The sequence below is a fragment of the Amblyomma americanum genome, chromosome 9, assembly GCF_052857255.1.
Source record: "Amblyomma americanum isolate KBUSLIRL-KWMA chromosome 9, ASM5285725v1, whole genome shotgun sequence".
Taxonomy (NCBI): Eukaryota; Metazoa; Arthropoda; class Arachnida; order Ixodida; family Ixodidae; genus Amblyomma; species Amblyomma americanum.
The window spans coordinates 86,208,428-86,228,117 of record NC_135505.1 but is presented as its reverse complement, the minus strand read 5'-3'; the positions used below and the strand labels follow the sequence as shown (position 1 = coordinate 86,228,117).

The window sequence follows — 19,690 nt, the reverse complement described above, 5'->3', positions numbered from 1 at the left end:
CTCTATGTCACAGCCGCCACTTAGCTTAAAGCGCGATTGACGCGTCCACTGATCCAGCAATCAAGTTATGCACGTCTTCATTTCTTTTGAGACCTTTGCGCACAGATGGAAGCCGATGAAGACAATGACTTGCAATGCAAAACGCAAGTTTCTGACAGTTTAACACGAGGCGTGTTTGCTTGAGGCGATAACACAGTGGTCTCTTGCAGTAGCCAGAGAAGCTCATCCGTTCGCGCCGCCGCGGAGGCAAGCACAGTCGCGGCAATATTCATTTTACTTCTTCAGGTATCTCAGAGGCTCCAGCCAGACATCAGCCTTTTCAACATTGTTAGTAAAGTGGTGCTTCTTCAATAAATAAATGAATAAAATCAAAATACGCAGGCTTTGATTTAGAATATTGCACGTAATCCGCGGAATTGAATTAGCATGCATATACATCAAATAGAAGTTCAGACCAAATTTAAAACAAGGGACTCACACATCACGTCGGGAAGCGCTGCTCGCGTAAATTAGAATTGCAGAACATGTCTTGCGCGGATTGTCCACGGGATTGCACTAACGCGTCATAAAGAAATATAGTACACATCTATTAGTAAGTAGGGTTGAAAAATCAGGCATACATAAGCGAGGACAACATATGGAACTTGCTAAGTGCAAGTTAACGAAAACGTTTCAAATTTTAAGTACTTACACGCGTCAGTTGAAAATTAAAGCTGGGGCATTTTGCAGATAAAAAGCTTAATACATCGACATTGGATACTCATTCGCGTAAGACGAATTTCACGCCCAGCGCAGCTCGTCCCTAAGAACCACTCTTTCCACATTGTAAATACCATAGCCACATTTTCCGCGGCAATAATTCCTCGAATAGACGTATCGCTTTCTCGAAATAACAATATTCTCGTCGTCGGTATTCAAAGAGTAGTGACATGTTGCGCGGTTATGCGCTTTGTTAGGCCTGGGTTCGCCTTATCGCGCACTCCCGCCTTTACCTCGAAGACCTTGCCCAAGATATTAAGGTGTTTTCTTATATACCACATTCATTCCGAGCTCTACTAGCACCGGGCTCTATTAACACTATTAGCACTGTTATCACTGTTGGCTCTATTAGCACTGAGCTATATTAGCACCCCATCGTTTCGACCGTAAACATCACTCAATTTCTCTTAGAATAAATGTGCAAATTTAGAAGTACAAGAAAGGCGACTGATTTACTGATACACGCTAGACATCGCACAAGCACCACTGCAAATTTTCTTACGGCTCTCCATATAATTTTTTTTGCAGAACGACGGAAAAGCTGCCAACATGAAGGGATCCGTAGTGGTGGCCATTCTTTTAAAAGCGCTTCTTTGCGCCTCTTACGATGTCCAACGCACCACAGACCTTGGACCCGTGGGCGGGCGGAAAATTGAGATCTTGGGTGCCACCATCGAGGAGTACCGTGGCATTCCTTTCGCAGAACCACCTATTGGAGAACTGCGGTTTAAGCCTCCGGTGCCTGCCAAGGTATGGATGTTGTTTTGTGTTGCGGTCAGGTCCTCCTTACAGCTGCCACCAAGTATGGTAATTTATGATCGTCAGCTCGGCTTTTATCTCAGAGTTGTACGCTTCAGATATTCCTTCCTTGTATAGCAGGATTTCAGGTAAATGGTTGGTTGACAATAAATAACCTGAACCATAAAAAGACCAAAATACATGGTTGAAGATTCCACTAGCTGTCGAAATCATAACAGCAAAAAGTTTGTGATCCAGATGAGAGTGCAGGGCGACAAAAACTCAAGACGCATGCCAGCCATGGTAAAAAAAAATGTATTTTTTTTGCGAGTTAGGTGAAGTAGCAAGGTCGGAATATCTCCGAAGAACAGCATTGTTAATGCAGAAGCAGCAGGACCGCAAAGCACTTCGTCCACTGACCATGGAAGCCTTCGGACGCTGCGAACGCTGGAGCAGCGGTTGAAAGCATTAAACGCGTGGACAATATTGGCGGTAGCAACGGCGGTAGTAAAACGCTAGTAGAGAAGGAGAAAGCCGACAGTTTATTGCTGGCCATGAAAGAAGACAATTATGAAAGTATTTCGAAATTCGAAAGGGCGTCCGATTACGCAACCTAGAACGCTTCACTGCGTTCCACCGGCTTCATTATGGGGCAGGAAGTTCCACATAACGAGGTATTCATCCCAAACAACTATTCCGCTGTAGCTGGGGTATAACGCAGCGTTTTTTAGGAACGATATTCCATTCCCTTCGGAAGAAACCTTCCACTGAAGGTAGTTGCTGCTATTCCCTCCTCTAGTATCAGGTACGGGTAATGCGATGAACTTGCCATATTGCAAGTCAACATGTATTATAACTTTTCCTTTCGCCAATTTTTGATGCCGTCTCGCGGAGCTCGCAGAAAAGATAAGAATTAGTACTTCTTGAAAACAAGTCCTTTCAAATAAATTCCATAACTCCTTTAACAGCGTGACAAACGGTTTTACAAGGATATTAGGGAATATATTTTTTCGAAGTTAATGCTTTCCGCTTTCGTAGAGCATATCATTAAGCAAACCAAAGTCGTTCACCTCATTCACACCTCAAGGTTACCCACGTCATCCTGGTTTGTGAAGAAAACGTGGGCTGAAGAATTGTCATGGTTTAGCCCATGTCAATGGGGTGGAGCCCATATGGCAGGTTCTCTGAGACCATGAATAGCAGTTTACCAATATCCCTCAAGAGAAAAGTGTACAGCAGCTGTATCTTAACTGTACTCACCCACGGCGCAGAAAGGCGGGGGCTGATTAGGGACAACGCAACGAACTATGGAAAGAAAATTTATACGTGTATGTTTAAGAGACGGAATCGGGCAAAGTGGCTGAGGGAACAAAGGCGTGTTAATGACGCCCTAGTCGAAATCAAGAGGAATAAATTGGCTTGGGCAGCGCATGTACTGCGAAGGCAAGATAACCGCTGGTCTTAAGGGTAACGGAGTGGATTCAAATAAAAAGAAAACGTAGCAGGGGGCGGCAGAAGGTTAGGTGGGCGGATGAGATTTAGAATTTCGCGGCCGTATGGTGGGCGCAGGTGTCAAAGAACAGGGTTAATTGGAGAGACATGGGAGAGGCCTTTGCTCTGCAGTGGGTGTAGTCAGCCTGATGATGACAATTCTGATGAATTATACCCACTCATGCAGATCTCCAAGGGACGCTACAGTAGAACTTGTCCTGCCTACCGTCACTCAAGGTGCGGGCGCGTTCAAGTCGACCTCTTAATTACCTGTTGCTTTGCTCAGTCAAGAGCTGCCTTTATTGCTGCGCTTGTCGTGATAATGGCGTTTTTCATTTTAACAAGCCATTATCCAAGGGAAGTGGCTTTTCGTTTCAAATATAGTTAACAGGAAACAATCTAATATTATCGCGCTTGTTATTGCGCGAAGAAAACAAAACCTGAAAAACGTTTACCTTCTCTGTGAGGCAGGTTTTGCGGCCTTTTTCATCGGGCACCGCTTGGGGATTTTCCTCAATATATATTATAAAGAATATGCCGTCAAGCCTAAGTATAACAACTGCTGTTACAATGACCGTTCGCTAATTGCGATGAAGGACGGTACAGCCCTCAAATTAAATATAAGGACAATGGGACTGCCTGTCAAATCAATGGGCAAGCGTGGCGCACAAAAAATAGATTGCTGCCGGGATCTCGCACCACCAGTGGCGATACCCTCGGTTTCCTCAAGCGTGACTTCCCAAAGCTCACTTCTTCCGTCAACTCCTCCTTTAGTAATAAACGCGATGACGGGAAAAAAGCAATAAAAATACAGGGCTTAAAGAGTGGTGCTGAAATAACGCAGCGACGAAGGACTGTGGCAAAAAATTTGCTTCCTTTGAAAGGCTATAGCTGGGATTGTAGAAACGAACCAAACTTCGCGTTCCGTTCTATCTCGTCACGATCGTGATCGGCGGTGACAGGCGGCTGCCCTCTGTGATCTGTATATATCGCAAGCCGCTTCGGTTTGGAAGTCTTCAAACGTCACAGGAAAAATCTATGACCTAGATAACATGCGTTTATTTCTACCCAAGCAAACTTCTATTTTAGAAAAGTTTTGAAGGGAAGTGGGATGATGCGCTATATATGTTCAGCGTGTGTCTTCTCTATATGATCCGTGGTGTGCCGGAAAAAAAATATGGAAGTCCTGCTCCTACTCTACAAAGTGTTGTCTCTCCAGACCATGGAGATGACGCTTCCTTAATTGTGCCTGCAACATTCAGAACTAATCATGAGCATCGTTCACGCGCTTAAGGTAGTGTCCTAGAGGCAGCGCATATTCCAATATACAGTGACAAAAATTGGCAGATCATATGCTGACGTTCCTGTTTATATATATTTTGTCGCCGCCGTGGAAATCAATGAGGATGCATTAGTAGGCCTTGGAGCGAAGGCATCACGAGTTCGTGCCCGAAAGCGACGTTTCTAATAGCCCTGAAAGGACGGATGACGCTGTCGATTGTCTGCGTTATAAAAAGCATGTCGATGGACAAATATGTGACGTTAATTTGCCACTGTCCAGATGTGGTATCCTCTGGTGATACTTTATTGCTTCTAGCAATGACCACGACTTCCTACAGCCATTTACTCTTAAAATATATAAGCACGAAGTACGGATACTTTCCGACTGCATTAACTTCATGGAGGCGAAGGCGTGGAGGCCGACCGGCCATCAGATGCTTAAAATGTCTAGCAAGACATTAGTTTTATCACGCGCATAATTGAGCTTGTTTGCCAGCAAGGGTGTGTTCTAGAAGCACGCTGTCGAGCTAGGAGTGAAACCCCGTGATAGAGTCGGTTTTATAGAAGCGACAGCTCTACGAACCTTTTAATAAAAGAATGGCACTTTCATGTGATTGTGTTTTGTAGGTAATATGCGTTTCCACTTAATAGAAACATCGGATACAGTGAAGGTAATCCACGTAATCTGTGCAAGTCAGATTACACAAGGTTGCTTTGAACAAAGCAATGGGCAGCGTATAGGTGCTGTTTCATCACGCATCAAAAAACCAAAAAGGATCCCTTAGGCTTTCACCCTCTTACGCACAAGACCGCGAAAAGGGTGTCTATAATGACGTAACATAAGGTACAAGCTCGATACACTAGTAATTTGTTGAAGAAATAAAAACTGCAAGGAAAATAATATTTTTATTTTTATAACTTTCTTCTCCCTCCCGAAAGCCATGGGAGGGGACGCTGAATGCCACTAGCCGCCGAAGCGGCTGTCCGCAGCCCATGCTCAACACATCCCTCACCGAGGACGACATCGAATACAGTGAGGACTGCCTCCACTTGAACGTGTGGGCGCGAGAGGGCAGCAGTAACGCGCCAGTGCTGGTCTGGATCCACGGCGGCGGCTTCACGTACGGCTCGGCATCACCTGACAACTATACTGGCGCCGTGATCGCCGCCAAGACGGGCATCGTAGTAGCATCCATAAACTACCGTCTTGGAGTCCTTGGCTTCCTCCACGCGGACAGCCCGGAGTCTCCCGGCAACATGGGGTTTCTGGACCAGAATCTAGCGTTGAAGTAAGGAGACCACTATCTACATTTTGTTTTACGGTGTTAGGTGTAGTTTTCTCTCGGCGAAGTACCGCTGTCTGTGTCCGAGTGAACGTCTACGCGTCTGTCCAGCAGCGCCGCTAGCGGAAAAAGCACAGAACAGAATACACGCTTACGAGCCATTACCCTCCCCTTTCCAGCCATCCACTTACACGATACAGCCTAGATATGCTTAACCCCACCCCCCAACCTCTACACTCCAAGACACTACCCACTGCCCACTCAGCCGTCTCCTTCCTCCTGAAGGCCTCCTGACATCTGCTTCCTTGAAAAGGGCTCTACCCGCCATATTCTAGTTCAGGCCATTAATCGTGAACACTATAATCCCCAAAATACCACCAGCATGTTACATTATCAGGGCAATTGTGTGAAAACGAAATGCACAACCAACAGTGCTAACGCAGATTTTACCGCGCAGCATGACCACGAGTGCAATTTTTTAAATTAATTTTGTGTGTACCAACAGCTGATGCGAGTTTTGAGACCGGAAATTTTGGCGAAATATTTTTAAGCGTTCAACGTAATATCAAATAAACACAGCACGATGTGAGCCCATGGGCTTGGAGCCTTCGATACGGCACAGGGAAGCAATAGAAATAAATACAAGCTTGGTGGTGCCAGTATCTGCTAGGTAAAAAAAAAAAAGGCAATCCATGATAAAAAGCTACAAAAAAATGTTAGAACCAACCTAGAAGTTTCACCAAGCAAAGCGGCGCAATAATTACCACAAAATTACGAGATCACTGACAGGACTGCAATATTTGTGCAAAGAACGTTTGTGAGGAAGAAATACCATTAAGATTCCAGATTACACAGCAATTAATATATATCTTCAAGGTCTTGCGTGAAGTGTCCACATTCGTGAAACCTGGTCGCTCAAGGGAAGACATTCCAGGTCCATGTGGTTCGAGGAAAAATGAAGTTTTTCTAAGCTTCTGTATACCAGGAGAAGTTTGTGAGGTTTTTCTATTGTGTTATTATTTTGGGCACGATATGTCTTTCCCAATGTTTCAGTAGCGAAAAAAAAAATTGTCGCGATTGCGGAAATCTCAAAGATGGGTCTTGGGCTCGAAGAAAAATAGTGCTCGCGGCAATCTTGTAAGATTGTGCATGAAAAGTTGACATGTAATCTCTGAGGGCATTGGGAAGCAAGAAAAGAAGGTTTTTTTGCGAGGATCGCGTATATTTTTGCAACAAATACTCACAGGTTTAAAAAATAAAATCAGACTGATTACAACAAACTTCCTGGTGGGCTCTGAAATTCTGAATTATCTTTGTTAACAGGCGCATATGCGAAAAAGATGTCATTTGCATATGTAAATGCCGCGTTGGTCTTAGCCCACATTGCGCTCGGCTGCTGACCCGAAATACCCGGGTCCGATGTAGGCCTCGGTGGACGGACTTCCAGAGAGTCGGAAGGCAGGTGGCCCATGTACAATGCGACGTTAGTGCATGTTAAAAAAACCTGGGTGGTCAAAATTTACTATACATCTCTGCTATTACGTCAATCATAGCCTTAGCTGCCTTGGGGTGTTAAACTCCATGATTAAATCAAACAAACCAACCTTTGGTTCCTTTCGTTTCCTTTTTTTCTAAATGTATTTTTTACAGTGGAGAATTTACGGACACTTTTTAAGGCTCTGCGGCGTCAGTATGACCATGAGGTATGACGTGATTGTAGAATCTTCGTTCTTATCGGGTAGGGCGCGCAGGTCACAGAGCACTGCCAAATGATTTGGAAGACATCGCGGACGCTTTCTCTGTCTGTCTTGATTATTTGATAATAAACGCACGGCAGTAGCCATAGAGCGGGTCGACAGCTCCTCGACAGCTGACAGAAGAAACTGTTTAAGGAAAGGGTAGAAGGCATTTCATTAATACAAAGGATAATTCCTTTATAACAGCGATCCTGTAAAAGGGTCACATAAGAGCGTTTTGACCAACCAAGCTACGAGAATGGGGTTAAGAGACTCCGCAATCGTGATCGTGAACTTATCGCCCGCGTCTAAGCGCAACATCGTCGTCGCCAAGGTGCAGCTGGGAAAGATGTTCAAACCAATCTACAACTCCGGGGTCAGCATGATCAGGCTCTGATAGAGCTTGAATGCTTCAATCGTGATGTAAAATACATTAAAATTACATACGTTTGTCATTAAGGCTTGGTTTGGCTTGGTTTGGTTCGTGGGGTTCAACGTGCCAAAACAATCAGGCTCTGAGGGATGTCATAGTGGAGGGCTCCGGATAATTTCTTCATCCTAGGGCGCTTTAACTTGGCCTCACGTACAGAGTATGCCCACCTCTAACATCTCGCCTCCACTGAAATATTGTCGCGGGCATGTTTAAAACCGCGTCTTTCGGGTCAGCAGCCGAGCACCACAACCACCGAGCCACCGCGGCGGCAATTGTCTTAAAGATCACTCACAAAAGCTCGGCCTTATTATGCATTACCCAAGACCGTACTTCTATTCTGGCACTTTTCATGTTTTAACCTGCTAAAGCTTCATTTTTGTTGCTTTTATGTTCATATTTGTTTGACGCACACTCTGTTTTCATTCATTTTGTACTTTCGCGTCTCGGCTGCACCTCTATATTTTCCCTGGGTATATTTACGTGTTAGAATAAATGATTCTCTCCATTGTCCTTCCCTGGGTTCATTTCTGGCCATATTATTTGTTACTTTTTTTAATCATTATTCGTCTAGTCCTCTTTGCTCAGTACCTGTGTAGGCACTGTAAGGTGCTCAAAATATCGTAAATTCTTGTGCACAGTCGGTGCTTGCTGTTTCGTTCATACGGCGGATGCATGCCTGACAAGTTAGTTTCTGTATATGTTACGGCCCTATTAGTATTTTCGTATCCAGTGCATAGTAAGCACGATCCGCATAGGGATAAATTTCGGTATTCATGATGATTTTGGCGATTCTGGCAACCAAATCGTGTGCAACGAGACCTAAACCCTTTAAAACTGCAAAGCCAAACATTTTCACTTCTTTGGCGGACTCCATAGCGGAATTAGGGGTGAAGAAAGTTAGAAGATTGCTTTAAATTGTTAGAGTGCAAAAATCAAACTAATACATAAAGACACCTTCGAATCGAATGAGAAATCGCATTGCTACCGGCCGTTTCCGCAGCTGGATCAAGAACAACATCGAGCACTTCGGCGGTGACCCTTCAAGCATCACGTTGTTCGGGGAGAGCGCTGGAGCCGCGAGCGGGCACGCACACATGCTTTCACCCATGAGCCGGGGGCTAATCCGGCGCGCCATCGCTATGAGTGGCACCATCAACGCACCTGACTTCACGGAGACTCCCCACGAGAGCGTGGCCAAGGGTGACGCCCTGGCTGCCATTGTCGGCTGCCACCCGGACAACAAAACACTCGTGTCCCACCCCGACGAGATCATCGCCTGCTTGCGAACGCGGTTAGTATTGCTGTGCTGTAGCTGACTAACTTGATTTCGTCGTGTTCACATCATTACCATTATCGTCATCATCCTGACTACACGCACTGCAAGGCAAAGACCTCTTCCATGTCTCTCCAGTTAACCCTCTCCGGTGCCAGCGGCCCTCACCCTATGCCTGCAAATTTCTTAATGTCATCCGCCCACTTGATCTTCTGCCGCCCCCCGCTACGCTTCCGTTCTCTTTTAATGCAATCCGTTACCCTTAAGGACCAGCGGGTATCTTGCTTTTACATTACATGCCCTGCGCAAGCCCATTCCTCCTCTTGACTTCGTCGAGGGTATCCTTAACCAACGCTTGTTCTCTCACCCATTCCGCCCGCTTCCGGTCTCTTAACGTTACACCTATCATTTTTCTTTCCATGGCTCGCAGCGTTGTCCGTAACTTTAGCTGTACCCGTTCTTTACCCTCCACGTTTCTGAACCGTAGGCGAGTACTGGCAAGATACAACTGTTGAATACTTTTCTCTTGAAAGATATTGGTAAACTGCCATTCATGATATGAGAAAACCTGCCATATGCGCTCCACCCAATTCTTATCCTTCTAATTATTTCCCTCTCATGATCCGGATCAGTTGTCACTACTTGCCTTAAGTAGACGTATTCCTTTACCAATTCAAGAACCTCGCTGCCAGTTGTGAAGTGCTGTTCCTTTGCTAGACTTTTGAACATTACACCTTTTTCCTCTCCCTTTCTAACTCCTCCTAGGTGACTGAGCAAGGCAATGCTATCAACGGATCGCAGATTATTTAGATGCTTTTCACCGCCTGTTTGCAGGACGTATTCCGAGGCCTGAATTGGGAAACGTTAGGGATAAGAGTTAATGGAGAAAACCTATTCATGTGAGTGTGTCCAAACCTGTCTTTGCTGTGCCTCAGTAGTAAGATTCCTGTCTTCCTAATTTGTTGTAACCGTGACCATAGGATAGATTTCCTTGCCTCTGACACATTTTTAAGGTTTTATTAAAAGATCAATCAGCTTAATGAAGGGGACCATGGTTTTAATGAACAGCAATGAAGGCATAATAAACAGGAAGGGCCGATAATAAGGCACTGCCCCCAACATTCTACCTGGGGTAAGGAATAGAAAGAATTAAAGTGAAGAGAGAGAGAAAGGGGAAGGTGGGAAAACATTCAGTCTGTTGTGTACTAGAGGCATGATAACGGTCAAATATCTGATGCGGTACATATAAACATCAAAACAAAAATTATACAAAAAGCTCAAATAAAAGCATTCTCCCCCCACGTCTGTCTTGAAAAGGGAAATAGATAACCTATATTACAAAAGTATATACAGACGCCTAAATCTAGATATTCACGTAAAGCATAGATTAAGTGAACGGAAGGCGTCATGGAGTTCCTAGAACTAATAGCACACCTGTAGATGAGAGTGAGGACGGTGCGGCAAGTTATTAAAACGAAACTTTTACCGGAAAAGAGGCAGACAGGAGCGGTGACTATGAAGAATTATAAACGAGGCGTATCATAATTTCAGAGGACAGCGTAGACCAGGCCACTTCACATTATACGCAGGAAGTGTAAGCGGTCGTTTGATGGGCTAACCAACTGGCTTCATAAAGTAGGAACACCGCCAAAGGTAAGGCCATGCAAGGTAAAAAGACACAGCAAACTGAAAAATCTGTTGGATGAGGGGCCGGCGGTCTCCCGATATGTAATTGCTTTCATACTAAGGCACAACTACGTTCATCCGGATCCTAGTACGAGTGGAGCGCCAAAGCACACAAACAGCCCGTCCTCTACGGGCTTCGCTACGCGTGTTCTGTTGAAGTGTATTGTCCATGCTGAAAAAAACTATTTAAAAATGACTGCACCTTGCTTTCTTGTGAAACCTGGTCAGGCAGTGTTAATGCCGCCATTTTTTTTTGTCAGAATATGTTTTCCCGCGGGTTGTCAGTGGACGGTGGACGGAAATTATCCGATTTGTTTCTTTCGCGAAGGCTAAGAGGGGCGCGATGAACTCGAGCTTTCCAGAATCTTGAGAGAAGGCTAATATCACCTGTTTGCTTAAGGAAGGCGACGTTATGAACTTAAAAACTTGCAGATAGATCAGCTCATTTTCCTTACAAGGTATTTGCTAAGGTCATCGCTATTACAATCGGGAAATCCTTAGACTTCAATCAATCAAATTACCAGGTAGTATTCCAATAAGACTATTCGATAATAGACCATATCTGCACTTCAACCAGTTTATAGAGAAATGTCGAGGATATAGCAAACCTCTTCATAGATTAGGTGCAAGCATTTCGCTTTGTAGTAACCTCAACAATCATGCATCTCATTAACGCATAAGGGCGTAGAATAGCTTTATGTAAAAATGCTAGGAAATAACTGTAACGGCTGCACAGCCACCATAGTGCTTCAAAATATTAACGTAAAATTCTAAGAAGGGAGGGTGTTAGGCAGATAGACACGATATCTGCAATGCTATTCCAGTTTACAGGCGGTACTCAGAGGCTTGGATTTGGAGCAAGGGAAGATAGGAGTTAATGGAAAATACCTTAGCTATCGGCGACTAGGCCATGACTACGCCTTAATGACTTAGGCAAAGAAAAAAGGTGGGTATAAAACTTAGTTTGCTGAAAACTAATGTTCATTAGTCTCGGAAGGGAACAGCGCATCACAATCGGTGGCGAGGCTCCGGAAATGGTAAAAAAGAACGTGTACTTAGGGCAGGCAATATGTTAGGTTTGGTCCCAAAGCGAGTTATGCTATGAGAAAACCGTAGTGGTGAGCTCCGAATAATTTCGAAGCCCTGGGATTCTTTCACGCGCGTTGACTTTGCATACGACACAGGCCTCTAGCACTGCGCCTTCTTAGGTCGGGTAGTAACGGCAGATCTGGAAGAGGTGAGTGAAACAACTATAAAAATAGGAATTAGGTGGAGAGCCCATTTGGCATGTACTCTCAGATCATGAATAGGAGTTTACAAATATGTATGAAGCGGAAAGTATGTATCAGCTGCAAAGTACTAGTTCTTAGCTATGGCGCAGAAACTTGGAGGCTAACGAAAAGGGTTCAACTTAAATTGGGGACAGCGCAGCCTGCCTTGATAGGCCAAACGATAAGAGATAGAAAGGGAGGGGAGAAAAGGGAGATCAAACAGGAGTTAATGACATGCAGCTGACGTCGAGAAGCAGAATTAGACTTGGGAAGGGGATCTAGTGCGAAGGTAACCGATAAGATTGCGAGAGAAGGCAACCGTAGCAGGGGACGCAGAAATATTGCTGGGCAGATTAGATTACCAAGTCTGTTAGTATAATGCTGCCGCGGCTTTCGCAAGAATATTACGACGTGTTTTGCTGCTGTCTTTTGCTTACTGCGTTACGAAGAGCCTGTTAAGGCCCGAGAGATAAGAGGTTTCTTGGAGCATAGGCGGAAAACAAAGTGATATGTTTAACGCAGCCTTATGGTATTTCTGCTGCTATGTAGAGAGGCTCTGTCGTCTTCAATGTCAGCAGGATACTATTCTGGTCCGTTTTGTGGAAGTTAATGAAAGAGTTTGGTGTGGCTCTCAAATAGCAATTAGAAAGCGATACGTGGGAGCGCTATATGTGCTAGTTTCTGCCCATCGACAGAGATGGCGCCACAAATTCGTGTAGCATAGTGTGCTGCCGATCCTTTCTCTTGATCCTCACACTCGCCATGCGGTCTACGCCGCCAGCGCTAACGCCCACGTCGCAGAAGCGAGAAACGCGCCTGAGCTATTGTCTTAGTAAATGCATTATATAAATGAAGTAGCTTCACTGCTCTAGCTACTTTTGACCATTCGAACAAGAGCGTACATAAGGAAAGTGGTTGGCTTCAATCCGGTCCCCGCTCTAGGTCGGCTGATGAACTTGTGGCGGCGGCATTCCGAGCGGTGCCCGGGAAGGAGTTGCCCTTCCTGCCTACGTACCACAATGCCTTCCTGCCCGAAGAGCCGTCCGTGACCATTCGGTCGGGTTCATTTGACACTGGCGTGGAGCTCCTCACTGGCGTGACATCGGACGAGGGTGTCACATTTTTCTACGTGTTACAACCTAAGCCGGAGATCCTTGCTGAGGATCTCGACCAAGTCGACAGAGAGACGCTACTAAGCGCCCTGCACAAGGTCAGTGACGCTTGCTGTTTGTTTGTTTATTTATACAGGGAGAGCTGCCACTTCGACCTACAATGCTGCTTCTTGGCTTCCTGACTCAAACCACAGATAGCCCTATATGGGAATAAAAAGAGGGTAGGTTGTCCTCTACAGCATTTCCTTTTATAAACGAGAGAGCGCCAGAGGACAGCTTACTCTGTTTTTACTCCTTTTTTGCTTAGACTATCTCTGATCTCGTTAAAAACCTTTGCACGGAGTCTTTCCATCGCACGTAGGAGCGATAGGTGCATGTACGTGGAACTTAAGTGATCGGAAAGCACTTCCAAAACTGCATGGCGAGGAGAATACTTGACTACAGCCGCATGCATAGCGCTACATTTTACATCTTCAGGTAAAGTAGCCACTGCGCGCCCGCAGCCGGTTACTCGTGTCACATCCATTATCATTTGATGACGCTTGAATGTGTAAAAAGGCTCAAAGCGCTTGTAAACGCGTCCGCCAAGGCGGGAGGCCAGTTTGACAACGTTTGCGCTAAATGCCGCTAAATATCAGTAGTTACACTAGAACAGCACATTTTAAAACCTTTAATTCACGCTATAGATCAACCCAGATCTGTAACGCAAGGAAGAAGCGGCGGTTGTGCTGTCGCCGATCGAGTCGACGTGCAAAGCGACAGCGCCGTGCGAGTTGCTGACGCGGCGATATGAATTCTTCGGTGAGCAGAGACACCGTAGCGCCATCCAGCAGCACGGCCAGTAACAAACTCCAATTTGAGTGCTCGGTGCTGATGCTTGTCTCCAGCAGTGCGCATTGACCAGTCGGGTACATTCAAAACGAGGTTCAGCTCAGTTGCAACCTTGTGTGAGGTCGTGGGCACGTGCGTTTCAGCATCGTTCTGCATTTCAACTAAGTATCCGCCAGAATAGCTTAACCCAAGCAATGGCGAGGGGCAGGACGCTTGGCTAGAAGCCTTTTGTGACAGGGAATCGCTTTGCGATTTAGGCGCCGCAGCAGAAGACCGCTCGGTTGTGTGTGTTGGTTATGAAGCAGCTCACAGAGGTGACAATGCCCCTACAGAAGGGGAGTGCGTAGCCTAGAGCGCTGAAAAGCAAGTGATCATGCTACTGGTTAAGAAACGCAACTCCTTCCTTGCATCTGCACCCGGTGACGGGAGAGCCAGCCTTTTTTCTCGTCGTGACAAAAAAAATTAGATGGAGATGAGGGAGCAGGAGGTCATGATTCAATAAATGTCTGCCATTGTATCTGTCATAGCAAAACGAGTTAGTTCATGTTTTAATCGCTGCATTTTCTGTGAATTTGCAGCCCTAATAGAAAGGAAGAACAAGGGTCAAAATTTAAAAAAATAAAAGTTTCAATTGAAAGGAAAGGCTAAGAACTTAAATTAAGAGGCACAAATATTGTATAGTACCTGAAGGTGACAAAAATTGATCAGACAAGCAAATACAAGCTGAGTGCTTGGCGCTGCTATCACGGGAGGTGCAATGAAGTTAACTTACAATTGTTTGCAAGTGCTTTTAGCGTAACTATCGTGGTTTGTTTAGCTCTTAGCCTATGTGAAAGATTGCGCACAGCCCTTAAAAAGATTACAAGCTGTTAAAAAGATTAGCATAAGCCACGCTTATTGCTTTCTCCAGACAGTCTCATCGTGGACGAAAGGTGTGACTCCCCCCCTGCTGAAGGATGATGAGGCCGAGAATACAAGCAAGGCTGCGATCAGGCGCAAATACGTGGACTATTTGAGCGACCGACTGTTCATCTGCCCCATGCACTTTGCTGCGGCTGCCCATGCCTCACGTGGTGGCACGGTGTACACATACGTGTTCGATCACTGGCCGGCCAAGAGAGCCCCATTGTCCTGGGCTGGAGTTGGTCACGGTATCGACGTCCCTTACATCTTCGGGCTGCCCCTACTAGACCGAGAGCGGGTGCACTTTAGCGACGAGGACGGCGCGGCTTCCGAAAAATACCTTACTATGATCTCCACGTTCGCAGGGTGAGCGACATTCACTTTTTCTCAAAAGCGAGCTAGCTTTCTTCACTTTTTGTTCTACGGCAACTTGCTTGGTAAAGATTCGTGTCCAACATAGTCAGAAAAAAAATTTGAAAATTAGAAAAACGTAAGATACTCGTAGAGCACTACTGAAAGTAAAAGACATTTTCTGATAGGTAGCAAAATCAACCTTTTAAAGTGCTTTCATCCATATTGCTTGGACGCAGGGGCCACATCACCGCTCCCTCCTCGCCTTCATTAGTTCGGCCCGCCTTTTCTCCTTCATTTAACGCCCACACACTCTTTTCTTTTCTTTCTCTTTTCGCCCCAACTGCTGGTATGCTCAGAGGCATTAAATATTGCTATCAAAAAAGAAGTTAAGACTGCCATAGAAAACCAATGGGGAGCGCATTGGACAACAGCGAAAAAGTTAATAGAATAAAAAATACAAGACTGCTGTCGTGTAATCGGGGGTATATTGTAATAGTGAAATCTAATATTGTGTAAAAAATTGCGTTCAGAAACCGTATGCCACTGAACAATTTTTTTCCAGAATTTTTTCGTGTATTCTGTGAGAGGATTCTTTATGTATGTTCGAGTTTAAGACGGATATGTTTTCAGTGGTCTGAAGTTTCTTTACAGTGCCTACTTGCGTGCGTTGAAACAGTTCCCTTTTTTTCTTAAATCTCCACCATCTACTTCCTCCTGACGAAGCAGGCAGCGAGCGTCAAAATGAATTATGTTTGAAATACAAGCTTTTTCTTTTCTTCAAACCGTAGACTTAGAATGTGCCTGGCTCCTCTGCTTATTGCTTTCGCCATCGCTTCTAATTTTAAATACATATGTGACGATACTGCAGTCTGTTTTAAAATAAATCTGACATGAGAAACGTTTACACGTTACGCGTATTTTAACAATAAAATACTGGCAATACAGTGTTCCGAATGAAGTGTTCGTTCCAACCGAAAGAACTGATAATTTCAAAACTCTCTTCTTTAAGTCGTATCAGTTCTTAGCTCTATGAGGGCGCTGTAAAAGAATACAAAGTCTGCTCTAGATCAACACCACGTAAACATGATTTGACAAGTCGAAAAAAAAATGCATTGAACGTGAATTTCGCGACGACCCTTTAACATCAAGAAGTATAATGCTTTAAAGGCCTTGAAGCCTTCCCCCATTTGGCAAAGACTACCCTCCGAAGAGCTGCAAATAAGTTAAAAGTCATCAGGAAAAGATTTTCGCGCTTGTCGAACGGAAGTTTTAAACTACAACGGCTTGACAAGATGCAGGTTACGTGGAGGCTGAACGCGGACCCACATAACAAGGATAATAATATAGCCACAGTGGTGTTTCATACGCGGAGACATGAAATACTGTAGCACATAACGTTTAGTGCCAGGAACCTTGTTACACCTTTTTTATTCCCTTTTGTATGAATTGCAGATACGGTTATTCATTTGGACCAATTTAAATGTGATAATTGCTTTTTTTAAAACGATTTTTAAACATATAAGGAGAGCACATCTGCGCTTCCTTCGAAGCGACGTTGCTTAGGGTGTTGTTGTGCCTTGAGGAACGCTTGTGTATGAGTGACCGCGGATGGTAGGACGGATGGCAGATGATAACAGTGCTTTATAGAGCGCAAGGGACAAAGGACGACGCAAGTGCACAGACACGGCGATCCGTGTCTGTGCACTTGTGTTGCCTTTTGTCCTTTGCGCTGCTATAAAATAATGTCACACCAACTTGCTCAAGCTTCTACAGATGATAACAGGCTGAGTGATTGAAATAAATCTCACCACCCTCACTGTGCGTTTGCTTAATCCAAATTTTCAGCTTGCCTGTCCAACCGGGGGTGTCCGCTTGGCCAAAGTACACTGCCAGTTCTCCTATTTCCATGCTGCTGAAGAACGACAACTACACCAATATTGTTGGCTTCCGCTGCGACCACTGCGATAGCTCAAGCAGGCCTTCTTAAATGCGCGCGTAAAAGCGTGCACAATTCCAAAGGCTGCTACAGATTGACGTTATCAACCTCGGGGTAACTTACACCAAAAGAGAAAGAATAACAGTATTTTTCATTTCAGGTAACACTGAACAAATGTTGCTTCGTCTATTATTCTGTCTGGTGACTTTATGGTATTTACTGCTGTTTTTAGTTAAAAATGCGAACCAACCTTTTGTTTATAGGGAGCTCACGGAATGTGGGCTATAACTCTAACATTTCGCAGCTTTTGTTTTCCTTATTTTGGAGCCTAATAAGCTGTATTTTCCTTCCTGGGTTGATTGATGATTGATGAATTGATTGATTGATTGATTGATTGATTGATTGATTGATTGATTGATTGATTGATTGATTGATTGATTGATTGATTTTTAGTTAGACTACACTTTTCCTCTTTTTATCGAAATAGAGTTCTTTGATGCTTGTACCTTTGGGAAAATTAGGACAAATTTACCTGAATCAGCAAACTAGCCATACTGTCAAAGAACGACTCTGCTTGTTGTGCTTGGCACACTAAGGGATCAGGAACCACTGCGGCGTTTTCCAACGACCGACGATGAGAGCGTGAAACGTGGCACACAAAAAAAAAGGGACACTGAGAGCAAAAACCAGGACAATGACGTTTTCTGTACGTCCTCTTGTCAAGCAGTCTTTTATGATGTCCTATCAAAAATGCAATCTTTTTATTTCGCTGAACATTTTACTATTCAGAAACGAAGAACAACCGCAAAGGCTACTTATTAGCGATTCTATTTTCTTCGAACAAGTTTCTGTTGAGCCAAGCTTCTGTTCTCTCATTGTCCTGGAGATCATGCATGAAAACTGAAGCATTAAAGAAATCCTCAATTCTCGCCGGCAGGGCATTCTTATCGAACCAGTAGTTGGTTTTTGAAAAGAAGCGCTGAGTCAGACAGCGTTTGGTGCTAGCGAGGACCATTAGATTCGCGCCTTCAATTGATTGCGTGTTATGAAAAATGAGCGCAAGCCCTATTTTGAAGACAGTAAGCTGTGTACGTAAGTAAACAGAGCATTATGATTACATTTGCCTTTGCCCAAAAGCTATTGAATGCGGGTAATTTGCGTTGAGCGTAGATTGTGCGCGCGTGTTTTTTTTCAGACCTGTTTTCACAGTTGGTTTCAAAAGTGAATCATATCTTTAACACATGTGATATATTACTTCCACACAACAAGTGAGATTCAGCATCACCTCCGCTCGCACTGGGCGGCATGATGTGGCGCTACGCACACAGTCACTGCCCGACGAATGTGCACGTCTCTAGGAACAACTTGTTGAAACGGTTTCTTTTATTTGCCCATTTCGTTTAAATAAAATCTCAGTCCCAAGTTGCCTCACGTCAAGTCGGTGTATTGCTGTGTCCTTTTAAACACTCACCGCAGTCAAGCCACATAGCATGTGAGGTGGTCTCATGACATCACACAGCCCTTTGATAAATCACGGAACTTTGTGATAGATGACGCTGGTAATCCCTGCTTTTGTTTCTCTCAAGAAGCATTTATTGGTATTGATTTAAAAATGTCACCTGTAGTTATTATTATGAACGCACATGACATAGCGCTGATTGGTCAACCAGATGTGTGACGCCATGAGATCACGTGACATGGCCGACTTGGCAGGTGGCAGTTGGCACCAGGCTCAACGTCGTTTGTCAGGTGCACTTTGTTGTGTGCAGACCTGTCTAGACAGCCCTGCGTTTCAAATTGCGCCGGAGGTAAAAAAAAAAGACGCACCGTGCGGCTAACGTACCGCAGAACCGCCGCAAGCGGTCGTGGTGACATTGTATGTAGCTAAAATGAACACGGGTGGCTGTACAGGTTTCGCGTATGCGGCGAGCAGCAAAGACTCATGAGGAGACGCAGCTCGAACGGACTGTAGCTCTATTGGCTCTCAGCGCGTAATTTACATAAGTGTGCCGAAATATTTTTAATTTCATCAACTTCTTTGCAACTGGCGCTCTATTCTTTAAGGCTAATTAAGAAGAAGCCTAGCTAAATAGGACGCAGTAATATATTTATGTGAGCTAAGTGAAACAATACAGCATTGATGCTCGTTTCTCCAAAGGACCTGTTGCACGCTTGGATATCTACGCTCACAATCAATGAAACGTATTTTCAAATATAATAACAATTATATTTGAAAAGACGTTTGACGCAAATTTGAGACCTGATGACGCCGCCTTAGCAACACATCTTCTCGTCAGCATGTGGCAGGGTATGGAATCGGGTAATAATTTTACTTTATCGTTCACTAAACGTTCAGATAACATCCGTCGCGCTTTTAACATACTTGGCTGAGAATATTTGAGTTTGAATCAACCACAGACCGTAATACAGACAGGCTGCTGTTTCTAGGTCTAGAAGATGAGGTTTATGTTGAAGAAATGGGTTGGCAGTATTCTTCACAGTTCAGGAAGAGGCTGCCGACATTTCATACGGCTGAACAGAAGTTATTTAATTTTTTCACTGTATTAGCGGCACTGTGCATTTCCTGAAAGCGCCTCGTGTGA

The 19,690-nt window shown here is 44.6% G+C and overlaps 1 protein-coding gene across 2 annotated transcripts in view; it reads left to right on the top strand.

Moving 5' to 3' along the window:
• The window catches only part of LOC144105645 (acetylcholinesterase-like), a 28,169-nt gene extending 9,645 nt beyond the window's left edge, over window positions 1-18,524 (top strand). For both annotated transcript variants that reach the window (XM_077638758.1, XM_077638757.1), the window contains 6 exons: window positions 1,288-1,509; window positions 5,209-5,558; window positions 8,722-9,012; window positions 12,894-13,161; window positions 14,805-15,163; window positions 16,997-18,524. In XM_077638758.1, the coding sequence (XP_077494884.1) occupies window positions 1,309-1,509; window positions 5,209-5,558; window positions 8,722-9,012; window positions 12,894-13,161; window positions 14,805-15,163; window positions 16,997-17,138 (1,611 nt within the window). In that variant the 5' untranslated portion in view covers window positions 1,288-1,308 and the 3' untranslated portion in view covers window positions 17,139-18,524. The remainder of the gene's footprint in view (window positions 1-1,287; window positions 1,510-5,208; window positions 5,559-8,721; window positions 9,013-12,893; window positions 13,162-14,804; window positions 15,164-16,996) is intronic.
• Window positions 18,525-19,690: the final 1,166 nt, after the last annotated feature.